Source organism: Balaenoptera borealis, assembly GCF_965194805.1.
Source record: "Balaenoptera borealis genome assembly, chromosome: 8".
In the NCBI taxonomy this organism is placed as follows: domain Eukaryota; kingdom Metazoa; phylum Chordata; class Mammalia; order Artiodactyla; family Balaenopteridae; genus Balaenoptera; species Balaenoptera borealis.
In genome coordinates, this window is record NC_138865.1 from 102982631 (window position 1) to 103003739 (window position 21109).

The 21109-nt window shown below is 55.4% G+C and overlaps 1 protein-coding gene across 11 annotated transcripts in view; it reads left to right on the plus strand.

Annotated features, from left to right (window-relative positions):
• COL27A1 (collagen type XXVII alpha 1 chain) overlaps nucleotides 1-21109 on the plus strand; it is a 186264-nt gene that overhangs the window by 139307 nt on the left and 25848 nt on the right. For all 11 annotated transcript variants that reach the window (XR_014247868.1, XR_014247869.1, XM_082403739.1 and 8 more), the window contains 13 exons: nucleotides 2928-2981; nucleotides 3538-3582; nucleotides 3656-3700; nucleotides 3994-4047; nucleotides 5167-5220; nucleotides 6081-6134; nucleotides 7311-7364; nucleotides 9220-9273; nucleotides 13339-13446; nucleotides 17020-17073; nucleotides 17185-17292; nucleotides 18511-18564; nucleotides 19567-19620. Coding sequence is in view for 9 of the 11 variants with exons in the window: in XM_082403739.1 (XP_082259865.1) it covers nucleotides 2928-2981; nucleotides 3538-3582; nucleotides 3656-3700; nucleotides 3994-4047; nucleotides 5167-5220; nucleotides 6081-6134; nucleotides 7311-7364; nucleotides 9220-9273; nucleotides 13339-13446; nucleotides 17020-17073; nucleotides 17185-17292; nucleotides 18511-18564; nucleotides 19567-19620 (792 nt within the window). In the remaining 2 variants the exon portion in view is untranslated. The remainder of the gene's footprint in view (nucleotides 1-2927; nucleotides 2982-3537; nucleotides 3583-3655; nucleotides 3701-3993; nucleotides 4048-5166; nucleotides 5221-6080; nucleotides 6135-7310; nucleotides 7365-9219; nucleotides 9274-13338; nucleotides 13447-17019; nucleotides 17074-17184; nucleotides 17293-18510; nucleotides 18565-19566; nucleotides 19621-21109) is intronic.

Consider the following 21109-nt stretch of genomic DNA (forward strand, 5'->3'; position numbering starts at 1 on the left):
TGAGTGGGACTTAAGAGCTCAGCAGACCTGGCCTCGAATCCCAGCTCCTCCTCCCTGACCTCGGGCAGTTGATTTGCCCTCTCTGAGGCCCCAGTTTTTCCTCTATAAGATGGGTCAGCAACAGAACCGACCTCTTTGGATGGCTGTGGGGATAGAATCCCTTTGCCAGCACCTCGAGTGGTAAGCACCTGGAAGGGCAGCGGTGTGTAGCAAGTGCTGGGCACACGTTCACTCCCTTTCCATCCCTTTTTCACAAGAGCTGCGATTGGCCAGATTTACTGTCCCCTGGGGCTCCTCCCAGCCAAGCCAGACGCCCAACCTGGCTGGGAGGCAGCCCCGACTGTAACTGCAAACATCTTCCTGGGGAGTGGCTACAAGAGAACAGATCTGTGGCTCTGACAGAAACCCAGACCTGCCTCCAGCAGGGTGGGCTGGCCCGTGTTCATTTGGGGAAGGAGGGGGCAGGACTGAGGCACCCACAGGACAGAGGACGAGCTGCAGAGTGGCCCAGAGCAAGGATTAGGCTGTGCACTGCCCTCGTGCCTCTCCCTGCACAGCAGAGCTGGGGAAGGAGAGTGGCTGGGGTCCCTTTGCCTCCTCCTCCTTCCAGGGAGGAAAGGTTAATCCTGTTTCCCCCCAGCCAGCCCCAGCTTCTACCTGAGCTCTCTGGTGCTCCGGGGGAATAGCAGAGTCTCCCAGGTAAGAGGGATTTTAGATATTGTCTCCTCTAACACCGTGTCCCGGCCCTGACCTGCATACCCCCCGTGACAGGGAGCTCACTCCCACACTGATAAATAGTGACAGGTAGTGGTGGAAAAAAAATGGGCCTCTGGCTGACTTGCATTCAAATTCTGGCTTCTCCACATACTAGCAGGGCAACCACAGGTACTATTTCCTTATTTGTTAAATTAGAAAAGAGCTTTCACTATTACTGCTGCTGCTGCTGTTGTTGATGTTATTACTATTATTATAGATCTCATAACCTTTCTCCCAGCGAGGCTTTGATTCCCAGGAGAAACAGGGTGCCGTGTGATTCAGGCCAAGCCCTTGACACCGCTGGGCCTCCACTCCACTCCCAGAGCTGTCCCCTTCCAGGAAGGTTAATGCCTCAGGTAGAGACAGAGGTCAGGGGCCAGAAGCCATCTCTCAGGAGGGCCCGGACGCCCACCGTCAGCTCAGCTTCTGTCCCGCCTCCCGTGACCCGGGATGCCCTACATCCTAACCTGTGTCCGTCTCCAGCAGGCCCCTGTCCGTGAGTCAGGGGCGGTAAGTCTAACACGTGGTCTGACAGTGTCCGTCTGAGACTGAGGCCCAGAGAGAGGAAGGGGCTTTCCTGGGGTCACACAGCAAGTCAGTAGCAAAACCAGGACTTGCAGCCACACCTTCTAATCAAACCTCATCTTGAACCCGTGAAAATTCTGAGCCTCATATAAGCTGCCTATTCTGAGGAAGGGACTGAATCCAGGTTTGCCAGGCCGTTGCTCTGCGCCCCTGCCCCTGGGGAGCCTGCAGCCCCCTCTGGAGGAACCAGGTATTCTGAGCACTTACTACATGCCACGTGCTGAGCTGCCCATGTGAGTTATCTCCTCCTGCCTTGAAGGGGAGATTTCTCGTCCCCATTTCAGAGATGGGATAACTGAGGCTCAGCAAGGAGCAGCCACTTGTCCCTGAGACACAGAATTTCCTGAGCAGCACTGTGCCTAGTGCTGGACCCCTGATAGATTCTGGGCCAGGGCCTGAGACACTGGGCACAAAGACTCCCAGCCCGTGGTCTCCTGGCCCAGGGTGATTTCATCAGTGTGGTGCTATTTAAGGCTGCAGCGTCGAGTTGAAGCATCTGATGAGAAGAATTGTCACTTTTTCTGGTTCAACTATTAATTGAAAATTTCCTTGTTCAATATTTAAATGATTTCTCCATGTTCCTTTTTCTCATCCCTCATATCCCCTATGCCCAGACGCTTCCCTGGCCCCCTTGTGTGCCTGGTCCCCTCGCTCCCAGGCTGGGGCGGGTCAGCCTCCTTCACAGGATCCTCTTTGTCTCCCCAACGTGGCCTCTCTGGCCCCCTGCAGAACAAACACCACACTGTTCTCCATGGTGGACCCCAGGGGACCCCATCCCATCTGTGTCTCTGTGGGAGGCCCATGGAGGGGACACAGGGGGCAGTGGGTGGAACCCTGGAGGGAATACCAGCTGCTAATGTGCTAAGGGACCTTGGACAAATCACTTCCCTTGCAGTGCCTCAGTGTTCCCATCTGTGCAGTGCAGGGAAGAGGGGATTCTGCCTGCCCCAGGGGCCTCTGAGTTCTCAAAAGACCAAGACTCCTGTCTCAGAGGTCAGACCTGAACCCAGAACTCCAGGGAAGAGCTGCCCTGTCCTTGCCCCCTCCTCATGTGAGCTGGGCCAGACTAGCTGCACATCTGGCTGGAGAGGGGGCTGTTCCACACATCTGGCCACGTGTAGACCCTCCCCAGCTCGTCCGTCCTCTGCCAGTTTCCCCTGAGGGCTGTGGTCCACACACTGCTTCTGCCCCATATGTGCTCTGGGAAGAGCAGGTGACAGCAGTCTGAAGACCTGGCTGTGGGGACTTGGCCACGTGTCTCTTGGCTCTGCCCTCAGTTTCTGCGTCCGTGGAATGGGTTGGCTGGCTGAGCCCCAAGGTTTCTTTAAACAGGGTTTAAATGCACCACCAGCCCCACTCCAGGATGGTAGGGCCCCTAGCCAAGTCCACCCATGCTACGCCCTGCGCAGAGCCATCTCAGCAGGCACACTGCCCTGGGTGACCCACCTGGGGGTGGGAGTGCACAGGAAGTGCGAGGTGGAGGGAGCCCCCGCTTGTGCAGGGCTCTGGGCGGTCCCGCCCTCCTGGTTCCCAGCCCGAGGGAGACCCCTACTGTCCAATGTGCTAGTCCCTTTTTCCTATTCCAGGGACCCCGAGGACCAGATGGACCAGCTGGGGAGCAGGGGTCCAGGGGTCTGAAGGTACCGACCCCCGTGGCCTACCCTTCCTCTCACCTCCCACGCTGGGTCAGGAATCCAGGAGCCCAGGCTCACAGCCTCCTCAGTAACAGACCCCTTTGGGACAGCAGGGCATCCCAGAGAGGCTGCAGGGCATGTTCCTGAGAGCTCATCCGGCCACTCTTCCTGATGCTGGCAAGCCCCCAGCATGGGGGCAGGGAAGGGAGAATGAGCGGCCAGACTGAGAGAGAGAGAAAGCACGTGAATGAGAGAGAGGACGCGAGAATGAGAGACAGTGAGGAGGAATCACGCATGGCCTCTGACCCCCAAGCCCCTCCCGGGCCCCTGAGAGCCGAGACTGCTTCTGACCCCTTCAGGACCCGGGTGTTCTTGGTTCTCGACCCAGAGCACCGGGTGACTGTGGCGAGCCGCTCCCCTGAGTTTTCCCGTCTGCACGCTGGGGAGGGGGTGGATGCCATGACCCCACGGGTTCCTTACATCTCCCGTGGGAGCGGGTGTCCCTTCTCCGTGCAGGGCCCTCCCAGCACCCTCTCCCATCCTCATGCTTTGCTTCCTGCAGGGTCCTCCAGGACTACGGGGCAGACCAGGCCAGCCTGGGCAGCAGGTATGTCAGGCCCCCTCTCCCCACTCCCTGCTTTGTCATACATGCTTCTAACAAACCCCAAATGTGCTTCCAGGGCGTGGCTGGCGAGCGAGGGCACCTGGGCACACGAGGCTTTCCTGTAAGTAGCACCGGTTCGTGAAATTCTCTCCGTGGGACTTCGCGGGGAGAAAATAGCCACTTTAGCCAAGTTCCCATCCTGCTGTGGAAATCCCGAAGGTTCTAGTTGCCCACTCCTGCCCTGAAGACTCTCCAGTATGTCTCTTCCCCTCTGGAACTCAGTCTCCCATCTGTCACATGGCAGAGGGTGGGGTCGGACCCTCATTTGCTACGACAGCTTGACTGAGACCCAGGGGACAGGCAGGGTAGAGAAGGCCATGGAGGGACTAAGGTCACCTTTGTTTGTCCCTGCAGGGCATCCCGGGTCCCTCCGGCCCCCCAGGTACCAAGGGCCTCCCAGGAGAACCGGTAAGTGTCCTTTCCCTCTCTCTTTGCATCTTTGCCCCTGGCAGGCTGGTCTCAGCTGGGTCAGCCATCCGGGAGTGTGGGTCCTGCAGTCAGACAAGGAGAGGGGTTGGAGAGGGACAGTGCCGGGGCTCTACCGCCTCGAGGGGACCAGGCCTCGGGTCAGGGAGAGAGCACTGGCCGGGGAGGTCAGGAGCTCTGGGTTGAGTCTAAGCTCCCTTGCCTTCCAGCCTCAGTTTTCATGCCAGTAAGATGGGAATAATTGTTCCTACCTTTACACCCTGTTGTGAGGATGAAATAAGAAAATGTGTATAGAGTGCTTAGCACAGTGAAAAGTGGAGGGAACGGAGTCCTTCAGGTCTCCGAAGGAGGGAGGGCAACATGAGAATAAAGTAACACGCTGACTGGGCACTACGGAGTCCAGCGTGCCCGGAGTGGAGAGAGCTGGACCTCAGGGAAGGCAGGAAGAGGTCGCGGGGGCCGGTCACCCAAAGCTGCGGACGGAGTTTGCTGTTTGTCCCAAAGGCAATAGTGAGCTGCTGAGAGGTTTGAAACAGAGGGGCCCTGCGGAAGATCTCCCGGGAAGGGTGGGTTTGGGCGGACATCCCGTGTGTTGCGGAGCCCCGTGCGGAGGCTGTGGAGGGTGCTGCTAGTGATGGAGAGGAGAGCACAGTCTCGGGGCCCAGCGGGAGGAATCTGGGTGGGGCAGGGGGAGGACTGGAGGCCGCGCTGTAGCCCCACATCTGCAAGCTCAGCTAGACGCCCTTTTGAACAATGGACTGACCAAGGGTGGGTGAAAGGTCATTCCAGGCAGAGGGAACAGAGTGAGCAAGGCTTGGGAGCCAGAAGGCTTCTGAGCAGGGGAGGCCGCCCCGGGTCTTAGGTAGATGCTGGGAGAAGAGGCAGATGGATGGGCGGGAGTGCACCGGACATGGGGTGCGGGGAGAGCTACAGGCACCAGGACCCTCAGCGAGGGGTGGGTGAGGGCATGGGCTGCGGAGTCCCGGATTCTACGGGTTCTCTCCCTCACCTGCCCCTCCAGACTGCATTATTGAGCCTTAGACCCCAAAGAGGGCCCAGGCTGGCTTCTCCCAACTGTCTGTGTGTCTGTCTATCTTCCAGGGCCCTCAGGGACCCCAGGGGCCAATTGGCCCTCCGGGAGAGATGGGACCCAAGGTGAGTGCGGAGGACCCTTGTTCGTCCCATGGTGCTGCTGGGGAGGTATCAGCCCCTCCCGGCCCTCCTCCTCCGGGGTCCCTGTCCTGTGTACTGCAGAGACTGATGGGGAGAGGCCCTGGCAGAGAGGGTAGATCCACCATGGTGCCATAGGGTGAGGGGCTGGGCTCCCAATCCCAGGGGCAGCGGGTGGGATGCAGCTGTGCCAGGACTGTCACGGGGGTTGGCAGTGCCTCTTTTTCGGCACCATGGAGAGCAGCAATGCCCCCTGCCCTGACCCTGCTGAGACTTCACCCCGACACAGAGGTTTGACTGCAGAACTAGTCCTCTTAAGGTCATGCAGCAAGGAGCTTGGAAGGGGCCTCAGATGCCCGTGCCTTACCCAGAGGAGAAAACTGAGCCCCAGGGTTTATGCGGGGGCTGCAGCCATGCCCGTGGTGATAACTGAGGATCCCTCCCGCCCTTGTCATCCTGGCCCAGCTGCAGAGAGAAGGGCTGGAATCCCTCGGCCCTGAATGCAGCATCCGTTGGCTTCCTCCTCTGTTGTTATGTGAATCATGAAATTTTCCTCCCCATGCTTGCCAATGGGCTCCTACTGAGTAAACCACACTCGTGGGGAGGGAGGGGCTCCAGCAGTCTCTGGCCAGCCCCGGCGCTCAGCAGCCCGAGCCCAATCACCCCCATCTGCCTGGTCCCAACTCTAAGCTCCCAGAAGGCTGCAGCCTCCCAGCTCTGTGTCTCTCATGCTGAGTGACCTCGCACACGTCCCTTGCCGTCTCTGAGCCTGCCTCAGTTATCTCCTCCCTTTCAACCAGGGGCCAGCCCTTGCTCTAGGAAGGACCAATGGCATTTTCTTGCAGGGGCCACCAGGTGCAGTGGGAGAACCAGGCCTTCCTGGGGAAGCTGGAATGAAGGTAAGGTGGGATGAAAGAAGAGAAAAATGGCTTGTTGAAACCAACTCCCAGCTGGCGGCCCCATCGTCTCCATGGAAGAGAAACAGGCCTTTCTTGTGCCCGGGATAATGGGTTCTCTGTGCTCCCGGCTGGGGAGCAGGGCCTGGCCATGGCCACAGCGGATGGCCCAGCCAGCCCGGAGCCCCCATCCCTGCCCCCTGTCTGGCAGTGTTTTCTCTGGCACCTGCCCCACGCTGGGACGGCCATACCTCCTGGCCTCCTGCGATACCATCTGCATTTCAGCACTGGTGCCCCTCATTACCTGCAGGGAAACAGGAGCCCATTGATCCCTGGGCTCTGGGGAGAGCCCCCTCCCCGCGCTGCTGTTGGAAGAGGACCTGCTCCCTATGCAGGCCCCGGAGGCCTGGGACTGTCAGTCTTGACTTAGTTCCAGAATCCTTTGCTTGAATAATGCAGGAAACCAGCCCATATATAAAACAGGTAGTAATGGGGATGGTTCTGGCTGTGGCAGGGCTGGGGGCTCGGAGCTCCGCCTCCTCGTTGTGCCCTCAGACGCCAGCAGGGAGAGAGTGTAGCTTGGAAATCCCCACATGAGAAAGACCCTTCTGGGGTCTTTTGGAGGAGCCGGGTGACATTTATTCTGGTTCATTTAGGGCCTCTTCCTTCTTTGGGTTTCTCTGCAAGGTTCTCAGGGAGGGAGAGAAAAGAAGGTGGTCAGCCTCAGAGTTGCCATCTCTGCATCCGATATTCCCTGGAGCCAAACTACCCAGGTTTGGATCCTGAATCTGTCACTTACTAGCCTCATGAGCTTGGGCTGGTTACTTAACCTGCGGTCCCTCAGTCTCTTCCTTCGTAAAAGAAGATATCTCTCCTGGCAGGGTTGTTGTGACAGTTAAATGTGTAACATGAAAAGGCACTTAGAACAGCACTATGTAAGTGTGAGCTGAGCCGGTGGTGGTGGTGATGCCGGTGATCGTGATTCTGACCTGTCCAGGGCTTATTGGGAACAGGGGCTCTGGTTGGCATTTTACAATTTCTCTCTGGTTCTGGGGAGAAAGAGCTTCCTCGGCTCCACCCACCCCCCTCCTCCCACGTCAGAACCGGTGAGAACAAGAAGGTGAGGGCTGGGGCTGGTCCTACCCCCCCACCCATGGACTTGTGTTTGGCTTCTCCTAGGGTGACCTTGGGCCTCTGGGCACCCCTGGGGAGCCGGGCCTCATTGGGCAGCGGGTAAGTCAAAGCAAATTCATTCTCCCTGGAAAGCCCCACCCCTCCCTGGCTGTCTGGAGCGGGGAAGGGTTTTACTCAGCTTCCCTGAGCCTCAGTTTCCTCAGCTGCAGAAACAGACTGTGAGTCTCTGCAGCCTCATCCAGTCTCCCTTGGCGGGCCGGCATTTCCACAGTGCAGAGGCGCTCCTCAGAGAAAAGCATTCTGTGGTCAAAATGCTTGAGATTCTGCGTGCTCGGTGTTCCCCCTTACACATTAGCAGTAGCATTTTCAAGGCTCTGAGAAGGCCTGCAACCAAGAAATTGGGGCTTGGGGAGGGTTAATCCAGAGTCTCCAAACTTATTTGACCTCCAGGTGCTTTTATTGAAAAACACCTGTTACCATCCCTAAAACTGTTCCATGGAAGGTTATCTGAAAGGTTATCTTCCCCTTTACCAAAAGAAACCCACAGAGTTTGGCTTCCTCTGAGAAGGTTTGGGATGCCTCTGTGTCCACCTGTCTATGCTCTGTGCCTGATTTATAAGATCCCTGTCTGAATGGAGACCCCAGGGTGCTGTGAGAGATACAGAGCAGGCATCCTCTGGCATCTTTCGGATGGGGAAGGTGCGGCCCAGGAGTGAGGGGGAGTTAGTGTGGGGGGCTTGGCTCATGGAGACACCAGGCCCCCAATCCGACTTCTCATTTTTCCCTTCTTCCAATGCCTCATGTTACTCCCTGCCCAAAGTTAACAGAGGCTCCTCAAATTGAGTTAAGACATAGAATGAGAGGAGAGGGCCACAGGGCAAGAGAGGATGAGCATGGTGCTTGAAGTCTTCAGATGGCAATCTTGTCTGTCAGTGAAGATTGAGCAGTATAGTTTCTTGGAGTGCCATGTTAAGAAGGATCCTGAGGCTCCTTCTGGGCTCACTAGGAAAGAGAATGACGTGCACTCACTTGATGCCCACTGTGTGCCAGGCACTTCACAGCAGTGAGTAACAGAAGGCCCTGTCCTCATGGAGTCACATTCTAGTAGATAGATTAGTGATGTCTGCCATGGGCACAAGAGGGGTGGAATCTACACACCTGTCCTCCCATCTTTGCCATTCCTGCATCCGATGACTTCTGAGGCCCCTTCCAGCTCAGATGCTGAACAGCTATGAAAAAGCAGAGAGAGACACAAACTTAACTTGACAGCCATTTAGATAACTGAGGCATCCAGGGGCATCTTTGGAGCTAGAAAGGCAAGCAGGGAACCTGGCTGAAGGTCAGATGGGATTCAGGGTCTTGGTATCATTCCCAAACTTGCTGGCAAGAAAGTGTGAGGGATGGCCTCACTTTCCTCATCTGAGAAATGAGATTCCACCAAAGCACTCCATGAGGGCTCACTCCAAATTCCAGGAAGAATATATCTAATGGCTACTATTTGTGGGATGCTTATACTGTGTCTCATAGAAACCCTTAAAGGAAGTGTATCAGCCCCATTTTCAGATGAGAAAACAGACACCCATGGGGGCTAAGGAGTTTGCTTGTGGCCAGACTACCAGTGAATGGGAAGCCCGGTGGAGGCATCGAGATCTGTCTGGCGTCAAAGCCTTTTCAGCCAGTAGGCTGCTCTACCTCCCCATTCCAACCAGCCCACCTAGACACAGGACCAGCACCTTCTAACTCGTGCAGCCCCTACCTCACCCCACCCTGCACACAGAACAGGCTGTGGCTTGTGGGTCAGCTCCACTGTTTACTGGCTGTGCCAGTCATTGCAGGCCCCTACTACCTGGAGATCAGGGGTTGGGGTCTAGTCCCAGGGAGAAAGAGGAAGTAAAACACACTGGGACCCCCTCCCCAGTAATGTCTCCTCATCTTTCCCCACTACCCTTTCCAGGGAGAGCCAGGCCTCGAGGGTGACAGTGGCCCTGCAGGGCCCGACGGGCTGAAGGTAAGCGTCCTTCTGGTGCAGAGTCTGGGGGGAGAGAATGTTCTGGAACTGCCTTCTCCCTCTGCCCCCACTGTCCTCCCATCCAAGACCTAAGTTTTCCCCCAGAAGCACTGTGTTCCCATAAGCTCTGAGGTCAGCCCTCCTGCTCCCAGGGAGAGCAGGATGGGTGGGGGTGAGCCCTATACAGCACCCGCCCTCTACCCTGCTCGGGCAGGACCAGGGACCAGCCCCACCTTCCACTCCTCACTGCCACCCTTCTCCTTGAAACTGCAGCTTCTCTTGGCTCAGAGTGGTACCTGAAGCCCTGCTCTGTGCCAGGCCCAGAGCCAGCAGCTTTGATATCTGTTATCTTCCAAACATCCTAAAAGATCAGGAGAACAATAATCACCACCCATGACCCATAGCCACTATTTACAGAGAAGAAGTCACATAGGTATCAGGGACTGTGCTAAGCCCTATGTATGTATCATCTCAATTAGTGCTATGGGGTAAAATCTGTCTTTGGATGAGGAAATGGAGACTCAGAGAGGTTAAGCCGCTTGTCCAAGGACACACTGCTAGTAATTGGCGCAGGCAAGACCCAAGCCTCGGCTACCTCTCTGCACCATACGCCCATTCTAAAGGTGAAGAAACTGAGGCTCAGGCCGAGGTGTATTCATCTACAGTCTAGGGCTATGAGTGGAAAATCCAAAATTCAAACCCAGGGCTCACTGACACCAAAGCATGTGGGCCTGACTCAGCCCTGCTACATTCCTTAGACTCATCTGTCAGCCACAGATGCTGGGCCTTAAGGAGGCGCCAGGGCTCCCCTGAACCCCAGGGCAAGTTCACTCTCTGACTTACCAGCCCTGCCTCCAGCCCTGGCCTAGTCCTAGACCATTAGGTGGGTTTTCCCCAAGGCTGACCTGTCAGCTGCCCAGCTCAGGATCCCAAGTGCCACATCACAGCATTCCCTTTGTCACCCATTGACTCTCCATGTGACCTCAGATAAGCACCCCTCTTATCTGAGCCTCTATTGCCCCATCCCCAGACCTCCACCCGCATGATTGCCCTGGGTCCGGGGCTTCCCCACCTCCCAGGATGCCTCTGTGACAAGCCCCTGGCTGGCTTCCCATCAGCCTGTGTTTTGCTTGCAAGGTCGAGAGCGCCCCCTGTCTGCCATCTGTCTACCTTCTCTCACCTCCAGCCCTGCTGTATCCCAGGGTATAACTGGGTCTGGCTCCGGAGACCCAGAGCACTTGATGGCTTCTCCACACCCTTTGCCAGATGTCTGCATGAATCGTGATGACGCTGACGAACATTCTGGCTAAAATGCTTTGTGTACTCACCATACTTGCATCACCTGCCTTAAGAGCTTTACATGAATTAACCCATTTAATCCTCCCAGTAATCCTCTGAGCTGGATTCATTACCATCCCCACTTGACAGATGAGGAAACTGAGGCACAGTGCGGGGACCTCCTTCACTTCTGGGCAACCACCTTTCTTCTCCTTGGAATCTTTGCTGAGGTGGGATGGAAGGGGGGGGTCTTCCAGACTTGGGTGTCTCACACAGTCTTTCCTGCTCACTTGTCATGGCTCCTCGGCCCTGGCTGCTTCCTCTCCCTCCAAAGCCAGTGCTACCCTAGACCTTGGGCAGGAGTAGTCCGGCAGAAGTACGGCATCTTCCCGGGTCCTCGTGTGAATCCAGGAGAGAGTCTGTTTCCTTTATGGTGTTTGTCCAAGCATCACCTTCATGGTGAAAACAACCTCTTGGACATGCACAGCACTTTATAGTTTATGCTGATTATCTCTTTTGAGATAACCAGCTGATGGTGGCAACGGTGGTGGTGATTCCTAGTAACAGGTAATGTTTATCCAGTGCTCGTGCACTAGATGCTATGCTAAGCTATCATTTACGTGGATTATCTCTTTCACTCCCCACAGTAACCCTTTGGTGCTTATTTTGCAAATGAGGAAACTTGCCCAAGTCACACAGCTATTGAGAGGTGGCAGCAAGATTTGAATCCAGGGGTGAGGGAGGTATTGTCCCCTGAGCAGAGAACCTTGGAATTAGAAGGAACCAGAACCCAAGGTCTCACCCATGCTCTGCCATGGACTCACATGTGGTACTGGGAAGTCTATACCTCTCTCTGGGCCTCAGTTTCCCCATCTGTAAGTAGGAGGGTTGAGCTAGGCAACTTGTAAGGCTCCTCTGAGCACTGACAGATGTCCTGGATTCTGGGATTCCCTAGCCCTCCACCCCCAGACCCCATTCTGCATGGGATCCACAGGGTCGCCCACCCCAGCTGTGTGGGAGCCCAGGCTCTGGGGATCTGGGTAGTTCCTGGAGCCAGTGCCCCTGCAGGGCCCAGGCTAGGGCCCCTCACAGAAATCCAGCCCAGCCACCTGGAACAGGCTGCCTGCCTCAGAGCTAGGAGAGCAGGTGGCCAGGTTGACAGGCCAGAAGGGGAATCCTGGAGCCAAGAGAGTCTGCAAGTGGGGCATCAGGGCCAGCCCCGTCTCCCTGCCAGGCTGAGTTTGGAATCTGAGAATCTCCATGCGAAGGGACCTCAGACACCAACCTGTCCGACCCTTTCCTGGTGCCCAGATCTGCTCTGCACTGGCCCACGCCTCAGCTTGGAGCTTCCCTCCCTCATCTGTGTCATCTCTGGACACCTCTCATTGGGACGTCCTCCTGGACCGGAGCTAGAAGCTACCCCCGCAATCCTGCGCCCCAGCTGCTCACGCCCAGAACCTGGGGCCGCAGCGGGACCAGCCTGCGGGCTGTGCTCTCCGCGGTCCGGTTCCCAGGCTCCAACTGCTTGCCCTGTGCACCCTGCTCTTTCTCCTGGACGCACACCAGTTTATCAGTGTCCCTCATAAAGTGTGGCACCGGAAAACAAAGATGGCAAAGACTCTCTCTGCCTCTCCGAACCTGCTCCCATGCCCACCCCTTCCTCCTACCCGTGGCTTCGTACCCTTCCCTGGGGACCTCTCTGTACCGTCACAGCTCAGCCACCTGCAGACTGGCCACAAGCCCCAGGGGAGGTGGCCTTGTGATGTGCGCCGCCCCGCTCCTCCCCCACCCACTGCCCCTGCTGCACCCCCTGCTCTGCTTGTGGGGCCGAGCCCATGCCCATGCCCCATCCTGGCACAGCCTAGCCTGCCAGAGCACGGCCTGGAGTGGCAAGTGCTATGTAAGCGTTCGCTGCCACCCACTCAACAGGGGGAATGTACCGCAGCCAGCGAGAATGTGACCCATGCAGAGCAGACGGGAAAGGGAGCGCGTACTCACAGTAAATAGAGTAAGACATTAAAAAAAAAAATAGATGGAAACATGCAGTGCGGTTGGATTATGCCTTTAAAGCTAAATTTACTAACTGACTTCGCTGCTGCGGAACAGTTGTTCCACTGCTCTGAGCCTGGTATGTAGCAATCGAAACGATTACCTTTTACTTATTATTGTAAACTGTTTTGTGTAAGTGAGGGTTGAAAATGCAACTCAGAAACGTGGAAAGAGTTTGTTCCAAGAGGTAGAATCGGGTGAATTTTTTCCTTTATAAAAATTTCCTTCAGCTTCTTGGGACATCGCTGGCGGTCCAGTGGTTAGGACTCCACGCTCCCACCGCAGGGGACGCGGGTTTGATCCCTGGTCGGGGAACTAAGATCCCGCATGCTGCGCAGCGTGGCCAAAAAAGAAAAAAGAAAAGAAAAAAAATTTTTTTTAAATTTCCTTCGGCTTCTTAAGACTCTTGTCCTCCCAATGTGTCTACAGTGTCGGGGAGAAATCGTCCTACTCTCCCAACCTGTTTCTTTGCTGTAAACTCCACGGGGTGGGCGTGGTCAGGGTCCTCTCTTCTCTCTGAGCAGCTCCCTCCATGGCCCAGGCATGGACACTAGAAACTGTCACGTGCTGCGTGCTGTCTCTACCAGGCTGACCCTTTTGGCAGAACCATCAGGGGAATCCAGGGGCAGGTCTGCTGTGGACATCCAAATGGAGCTCTGAGGTCTGGCGCCTCTGATGGACTTGGTGACATTTATTCTCTCTTTCTCTCTCTCCCCTCCTCATGCCTTTCCAACCCAGGGGGACAGGGGTGACCCCGGGCCCGACGGTGAACGTGGCGAGAAGGGCCAGGAGGGACTGAAGGGTGAGGACGGGCCACCCGGCCCCCCTGGCATCACTGGCGTCCGGGTGAGTGTGCACAGCTGTGTGCCAGCACTTGGGGCTCCTGGGTGAGAATAACACTTGGGCCTGTTCAGGCAGTTGGGTGGGAGGTCTTTTGACAGCTGCCGCCAGAGGGTCTTGTGCTGTGATCCTTCCTTCACGTGAGAGTTTCACGGAGAACCAACCTGACTGTGCCCCTCCCCGGCCTAACCTTCCCACGCCTCCCGAGTGCCCACGGGAATAACATCGGCCTCCTTAGCCTGGTTGCCGTGCCCTACACAGACCTGGCCTCTGCTGACCTCGTCCTGCCCACCCCCCACATTCAGCCACACTGAATTTAGCAGGAGAGGCACTGGCCCAATTCTCCATCAGCAACTTGCTGTGTGACCTTTCACTTGCCCTTGCCCTCTCTGGGTCGCACCCTTCGTATGATGAAGGATTTGGAAGAATGTGCACTGAGATCATTTTGAGTACCAGTGTTCCAGGGGCTCTTTCTCAGTGAACTTTTGAGCATCATGACTATGGAATGGGCAGCAACATGTGGCAGAAATAGCCCTGACCCAGAGTCCAAAGGCTGAGTTCTGGCTCGAGCACCCACTGTCAGCATGACTTTGAGCGCATCACTGCCTCTCTCTGAGCCTTGGTTTTTTTCATCTGAAGAGGTGATGAAACTTTGGATAGGAAAGCACTTTATAAAATGCACCAGAAATATAAAAAATGATCTTTATGAATTTGGAGGAGGAAGTGACTGGAAGCTGGTGGTGGCGGTGATGGTGATGGTGGCGATAGTAGTGATGACGGTGGTGATGGATGATGGTGGTGGTATTATTGTTGGTGATGGTGATGGCAGTGGCAGTGGTGTGACAGTGGCTATGGTGATGGGGATGGTGTTGGCGGTGGTGGTAACAGTGTTTATGTCTGTATTTTGCTGTCACTGTCAGTCCTCATACACTGGAACTGGAAAGAGGTTCACTGGGGCCAGACCGAGTTTGTGTCAGGTGACAGAGGTGATGAGAGGCCCGTATTTGAGTCTCTTTGGCATCAGGGCTGCAGAACAAGAATCTCCCATTCTGTGGCCTGGAAACAGTGGAGGATTTAAAAATAGAATTTTATGAGCCATCAAAGCCTTTCCAGAAATACATCTGTATGGATGGGGGCCCAGCAAAGGTCTTCATTCTGGCCGCACAGCCTCACCCCTCTGGGTGCTCCAGCCCTTACTCAGCGTTTCCCTCACAATCGGGGATACTCTCAGCTGGAGAGGAGCTGTCAGACAAGTGCCCAGCCGGCTGCCCGGTCCTGGGGGAGACGTCTGTCTCCCTGGCCCTGTACTGAATTCTTTGTCACTGACTTGCTTCTCCTTCTGACAAGGGATCAGCCATTGCAATCACCTCATTCCGCTGGTAAATGCCACCAGCTCCTGTAATCATGATTCACAACTGCCCAAACAGGACCAGCCTAGGAAAAGGGGTGTCCCAGAAAGTAAGAATCCACATTTCATTCTACCTAGCTGGGTGACCCATTGACAGGGTCTTCATCCCCCTGAGCCTGTTTCTTTAGCTCTAACATGGGATAAATAATCCCTTCCTCCCAGCCCTGTGGCCAGAATTGGATGAGATATGAAACGGAGTTCGGACATAGTGTCTGGCCCATCGTTGGGGCCATGATGATTATTTAGTATTTAATGACTGGAGGAGCAAAAGACCTTGAGATTGTCAAGTCCAATGCTGTCTGGTAGAAACAGAATAGGAGTTAATGTGTGTAATTTAAAATTTTCTAATAGTTATATTTTTAAAAAGTAAAAAGAAATAGGCAAAATTAATTTTAATGATATATTTAGCACAATCTATCCAAAATACTAACATATCAACATGTAATCAATATAAAAAATCATTAATAAGCTATTTTGCATCCTTTTTTTTTTTGTAAGTCTTTGAAATCCAGTGTGTAATTTACACTTAGAGCACATCTCAATTCAGATGCTAAATTTTCCTTGGAAATACTTGATCTGTATTTAGATTTCATAAAACATACAATTGAAAATGTAGATTCATATCCCAAGTTGTTCCAAAAATGTTAGAAGTTTTCCAATCATTGAATTACCAGTTTTAAAATTTAAAGTTAATTAAAATTTAATTGATTAAAAATCCAGTTCCTCAGTCACAATAGCCACATTTCAAGTGCCCAGTAGCCATGTGTGGCTAGGGGACACCATATTGGACAGTGCAAGGCTAGTTCAAGACCTTCATATTAGAGGTGGGGAAACTGAGCCACAGAGAAAGGGAGGGACTTGTCCAGGGTCATGTGAAGACTCAAGCACCAGGATGCAGGACTCTCTGTGCTTGGTCCTTCCAAGGCCACTGTTCCTCCTACCCCTCCTCCATCACAATTAGTCAGTACTTCCTCTTAGAGTGCAATGCCTATTCCAAGGTGAGAGTATCACCTCCCTCATCCTATAGCATGTGCCTCTGTTAATGCAGCCAAAGGGATTAAATCAAACCAGCTCTTTAGTGCTTACCAAGAACATAGATATTTTTCCCAGCTCCCTTTGGGGGTTGGGCTCTGAGGGGACTGTCCTCTGAAGGCAGTCTGGATGTCCCTTCAGGTCAGAAACACTGCCTGCGCTACCCACTACATCCCAACCCAGTGGGGCCTGGGGTTAGGACTCTCTTCTCTCGCTCTTGCTCTCTCATCTGTCTTGTACTCCCTCGTGCACACTCACACTCACTCAGCCCCAGTGAACTGAGTTTCCCTGACAACTGTGGAGACAGTTGGGCCCCCTGGGGCAGAGCAGGGGAGAGCAGCGCTTTGGGATGCCTTTGGGGGAGGGGGCAGAGTGGCCTCTCAGCGGGAGTGGCCTGGGTGCCCCAGTGGGAGAGTAGGGAAGGGTGGCTGACCTTCCTGTCACAAAGAGCCACTTTGAGGAACCCCTCCAGCCTCAACCCCTGAGGGAGGGGGCCCTGTCAGTGGGACATGGTCTCGGGGATTGTCAGAAGTGACACACAACATCTCAGAGATAAGGGCAGACCTAGGAAACCTCTCCTGCCTGCCTGTCATCAGTGGGCACCCTGGACACAGAATCAGACAGATCTGCAATTGAATCAGGGCTCTGCCTTGGACCAGCAGGACCCTGGGCAAGTCAATTCACCTTTAGGAACCTAGGCTGTCACCATCTACGGGAGGGGCTCTGAATCGGGCCTGAGGCTCAGGGTGGCTAGGAGGGTGGGACAGTGCCTGGCACATGGAGAGGGCTCCGTGCAGAGAGCTGCTCCCATGGGGACAGCCTGGGCACCAGCAGTAACCATGACAACAGTGATTTATCGAGCACTTACTTATTACGGACCAGGCACCTTGCAAGCATGATACTGTATCACCAGGTTGAATCCTCAGTTCTGTGAGGCAAATACGACCACTGCCCCCACTTTGCAAAGACATAGACCACAGGAGGTGCGGTCACGCTCAAGGTCACATGGGTATTGAGTGCAGAATCAATCTGAACCCAGGCGGTCTGCTTCCAGAGCTAGCACTCCGATACTCTGTGGATCTGCCTCCGCATTCTCTCATTTCTCATCTTTCTCTCTCTTTCCCTCCTTTTCCTTTCAGGGTCCTGAAGGAAAACCAGGGAAGCAAGGCGAGAAGGGCCGCATGGGAGCCAAGGTAGGATTCCCCCGCCTCCTGCTTGGATCCACCATGTCCCTGCCCTGCAGCCCCCGCCCTTCCCTCCCCTCTGCTGGGGCCTGCTGACAGCCTGTCTCTCCTCCACTGCAGGGTGCCAAGGGCTACCAAGGACAGCTGGGTGAGATGGGCGTCCCTGGAGACCCCGGACCCCCTGGCACCCCAGGCCCTAAAGGGTCCCGGGGCAGCCTGGGACCAACGGTGAGAACTCTCTGGGTGGGTGGGGTAGGGGTCAGGCATGGAGCAGAGGGGGCCAAGGGCAGAGAGGAGAGCATCGCCCGCCTCAGCTCTCAGCTAAACGCCTGTGTCCACTGTCCCAGCCACTTCTTTGGAATCATGGATCCCTTTGGGAACCTACAGAAGCTATAGCCCCTCTCCCTGGAAAAGTACACACAACACAGTATTTCTGGCGATTTGAAGGGGTCTGTGGGTCTTCTGAAGGCCTTTATAACCCCCTATTATCAAGTCCTGCTATTGGGGTGTAGAGAGGGGACCAGACCCTTGGGAGTATTTTTATTGAACAAGGCGTTTTCCCACTGGAAGGAGGTTCATGAGGGTCACGGTGAAGCTGCTGCAGATCCCTGGGTGACTCTGAGGGTGGCCCAGCCTGTTGCTGGCCTGCCCTGAAGGGAGAGTCCCTGAGGGGTTTTACTGCTGCAGGGAGAGGAGGGCCCCAAGAGGAAGCGAGGGAGGGGGCAGGCAAGGGTGATGCGGTGTCTCTGAGCTGCCAGTGCGTGCCAGTTAACAGCCGTGCTGGTTTGTGGCGCTTGTAAGATTCCGTGGTATAAATGCTCCTACGGTGACTGATTTCAAGCTGCCAACGCGATGTTATTGAATGCAGACTTGGGAGGGGATGGGTAAGAGAGCCCCATGATCTGGTATAGTCGGCCCCCGAATCCGCGGGTTCACATCTGCAGAGGGTCCTGGAACTGATCCCCTGCAGATTCTGGATACCCAGGGATGTCTGTGTTTCCGCCACACAGATTCAACAAATGGAAGTAACCTCATGAGCATAGATAACAGTAAAGTATAGTAAAATAACTAGGAAGGGATGAGTTTTGAATATTTGTCATCTTTGTTTTTAATATAATTAATTGATTTATCTGTAAGTTCATGGAATTTAATTTCTCACCATGGTTTTGTTTCATAATTGGCTCACAAAATTGGGGAAAATTTAGCCGTTGGCTCTCATGAACCACTGGAGCTGGAAGAAGGAAGGGCTGGGCGGGAGGAGGAATGCTCCGGAGAGGAGGGGACAGATGCCACTTGCTCTCCGCCTGACTCTCGGGCCTGGGTTCTGGGCAGAGTGGATGTGCCAGGCTGCTGGGCTGAACTGGACTGGAGCCTGCGGGAGAGAGTGCCCGCGTTCCTGCCGTGAGAGCGGCGATCTGTACCAACGTGGGTCTTCTCCTCTCGCAGGGTGCTCCAGGACGGATGGGGGCCCAAGGAGAACCGGGGCTGGCTGGTTACGATGTAAGGAAATGTCACCTCCCCCTCTGCGGAACTCTGTCCTGCAGGCCTGGACTCAGGCCACCTCGGCTGCTGCGCCCACCTCTCCTAGCTGAGGGCTGGCCCTCGGGCCACTGCAGGCAGATTCACGGTCTCCTTCGCCCCAGGGAACACCTGGGCCCACAGACCGGGGTGGGGTCGAGAACCACCTGTGGGCCAGGCAGGGGTGGGGTGGACAGAGGAAGACCCCCCCGCCAATCCCTGGCCTCGCTGGGTCCTTCCTTCCCATGGTGGGTGCCGTGCACACACCTCGTGTCTGAGCTTCACCGCTGCTCTCTGTGCAAGGGATGGGTCTTAGCCCATTCTCACATCCAAGTTGGCAACTCCCCCACCCCGCTTAGAGGCTGCTGAGCCAAACCCATGGTACACATCTGGGAGCCTAGGCCTCAGCGAGGCGTGGGGCTTGCTCAGAAAAGGAAACTGAGGCTCGGGGAGGCTAAAGAATGTGTGTGCAAGGCCTGACAGCTTAAGTTTGAAGGTGAGATCCAGTGTCTGAAAGAGATACTGCAGGGAGGGGAGGAGAAGCAGAGGGCAAAGGAGAGGGAGACTGGAGAGTGGGTGCCGGGAGCCCAAGGAAGGAGTCTGCGTGTGCAGTTCTCAGCCCGGCCTGGGGAAGCCCTCTGAGGCAAGCGTTTTGCCCCCTGCCTCTGCCCCATCCCAGAAGACACAGCTGGTCCTCCCGAGACCTGGTCCCAGGTCTGCTCCAAGATGGCATGAGCAGAGCCTTCAGCCACTCAAGCGGACACCCCTTAGAGGTGTGTCTGGGACCGACATGGCATGTCTGGGAGGCCAGGGCTCAGAGAGGCACAGGGCCTGCTCAGATTCACACGGCGAGTTGGGACAGAGCCGGGACCTGATCGCACAGCCCAGAGTGTTTCCATCTTTGAGTTCTTGCCCTTTGTCACCTGTCCCTCCCGACTCCTCCCTCCCCCATGCTCTCACCTCCTGCCGTCTTGTTTCCTGCAGGGACACAAAGGCATCATGGGACCCCTCGGACCTCCTGGACCAAAGGGCGAAAAGGTGGGTGTCCGGTCCTGGGCAGCAGCTGCTTTCTCATATCCGGGGCTGGCGGGAGCAAGCCCCCGGGCCACTGCGGCTGGGCTAGCGTGGGTTCACGCCAGGCTCATCCCTGCTCACACCTTGGCCAGCTAGGAGGCCAGTGTCACCCCAGCTGTGGCCGGCAGGCAGGAACCATTAGACCTACATTCAGCACAGGTATATTGGGTGTCATCTCTGTGCCTGGCACCAGAACAAAAATGGACGCAGTTCCTGCCTTCCTGGAGCTTCTGTTTGAGCCAGGGGAAATGGACATCAGTCATGTAACAATGCCATTCCATCATCTGTGTGAACGTGGGCATTGAAGCCTCACTTGTGAATGAGATCACCCAGCGAGAGCCAGGAGGAGGCTTAGGATGGAGAGTGAGAAGCACCTGCATTTCGAGGCCAGGAACCGCCCAGGCAGAGGGAAGACGTGTCCAGGTCCCATGCCTTGGCTCCAGATTCGGTAGAGGACAAGAATTGGTAGAAGGAACCTTGCTGATCACTGTGCCCCGCCCCACTATGCAGGTGGGCATGCGGGGGCCCAGAGGTTTGAGGGTCACATTGCAAGGCAGCACCAAGGTGGCCCAGGACCCAAGTCTCTGATTCCTACGTTAGTGGCTCTGAGTCCCTCCTTCCTTTCCTCTCCCTTCCCCTGATGGCTTAGCGGGAACGGGCTCCTAGCAGGCGCCCCACTGCTGTCTCTTTGCCCCCCTGCTCACCAACCCTCCTTTCTTTTGCCGAGTCAGCTCCCCACTAACTACATCTCGCTGCTGGGTGAATCACCCTGGCCTGGTTTCCTGTCCAGCTGGCCCCTTCCTCCTACTTGGAGAACAGATCTGCAATCAGAGTGGGCCACAGGCTCTGACACATCCCACAGGAAGCTGCAGAAAGTGTCACTCAGAACCCCGAGTCCCTCCTCGGCCCTCACAGTCTGCCGGGGCTGGTGTAGGAGGGATTAACACAGAGCCTGAAGCAAGAGGGTGCCTGCACTCTGGGTCATCTGCACCCCCAGAAGCAGTTCTTGTGGCTGCTGAGAATTGGACCCTAACCCCAAATCTGCCCTGAGCCTGGGCCTTGGGCAGGGCCCCAGCGTTCCCCGAGCCTTGATTGCCTCATCTATTAAGTGGATGGGTACCTCGGGAACACGAGGCTAAGCAGGACATCACATATATGTCAGCCAGATGCACTTTCTGACTTACAGGTATTATTATGAGTTCAGTCATTCATCTGCTAACCAACAGGTATTTATGGATTTATAATGATTTCTTTAGTATGTTCTCGGCCCTGAGCTAGGGGCTGTGGAATGATGCCCTATAGAGCTCAAAAATAAAAATACTCACAGGACTGAATAGCCAACCAACCACAGCTGGATGGAGCTTGGCGGCAGGTGCGGGGGGTGGGGAGAGAGCAGGTTCCTGGGGGACACCCCCGAAGCAAAGCTCCCCAGCCAGGATTTCTCCATAATCCT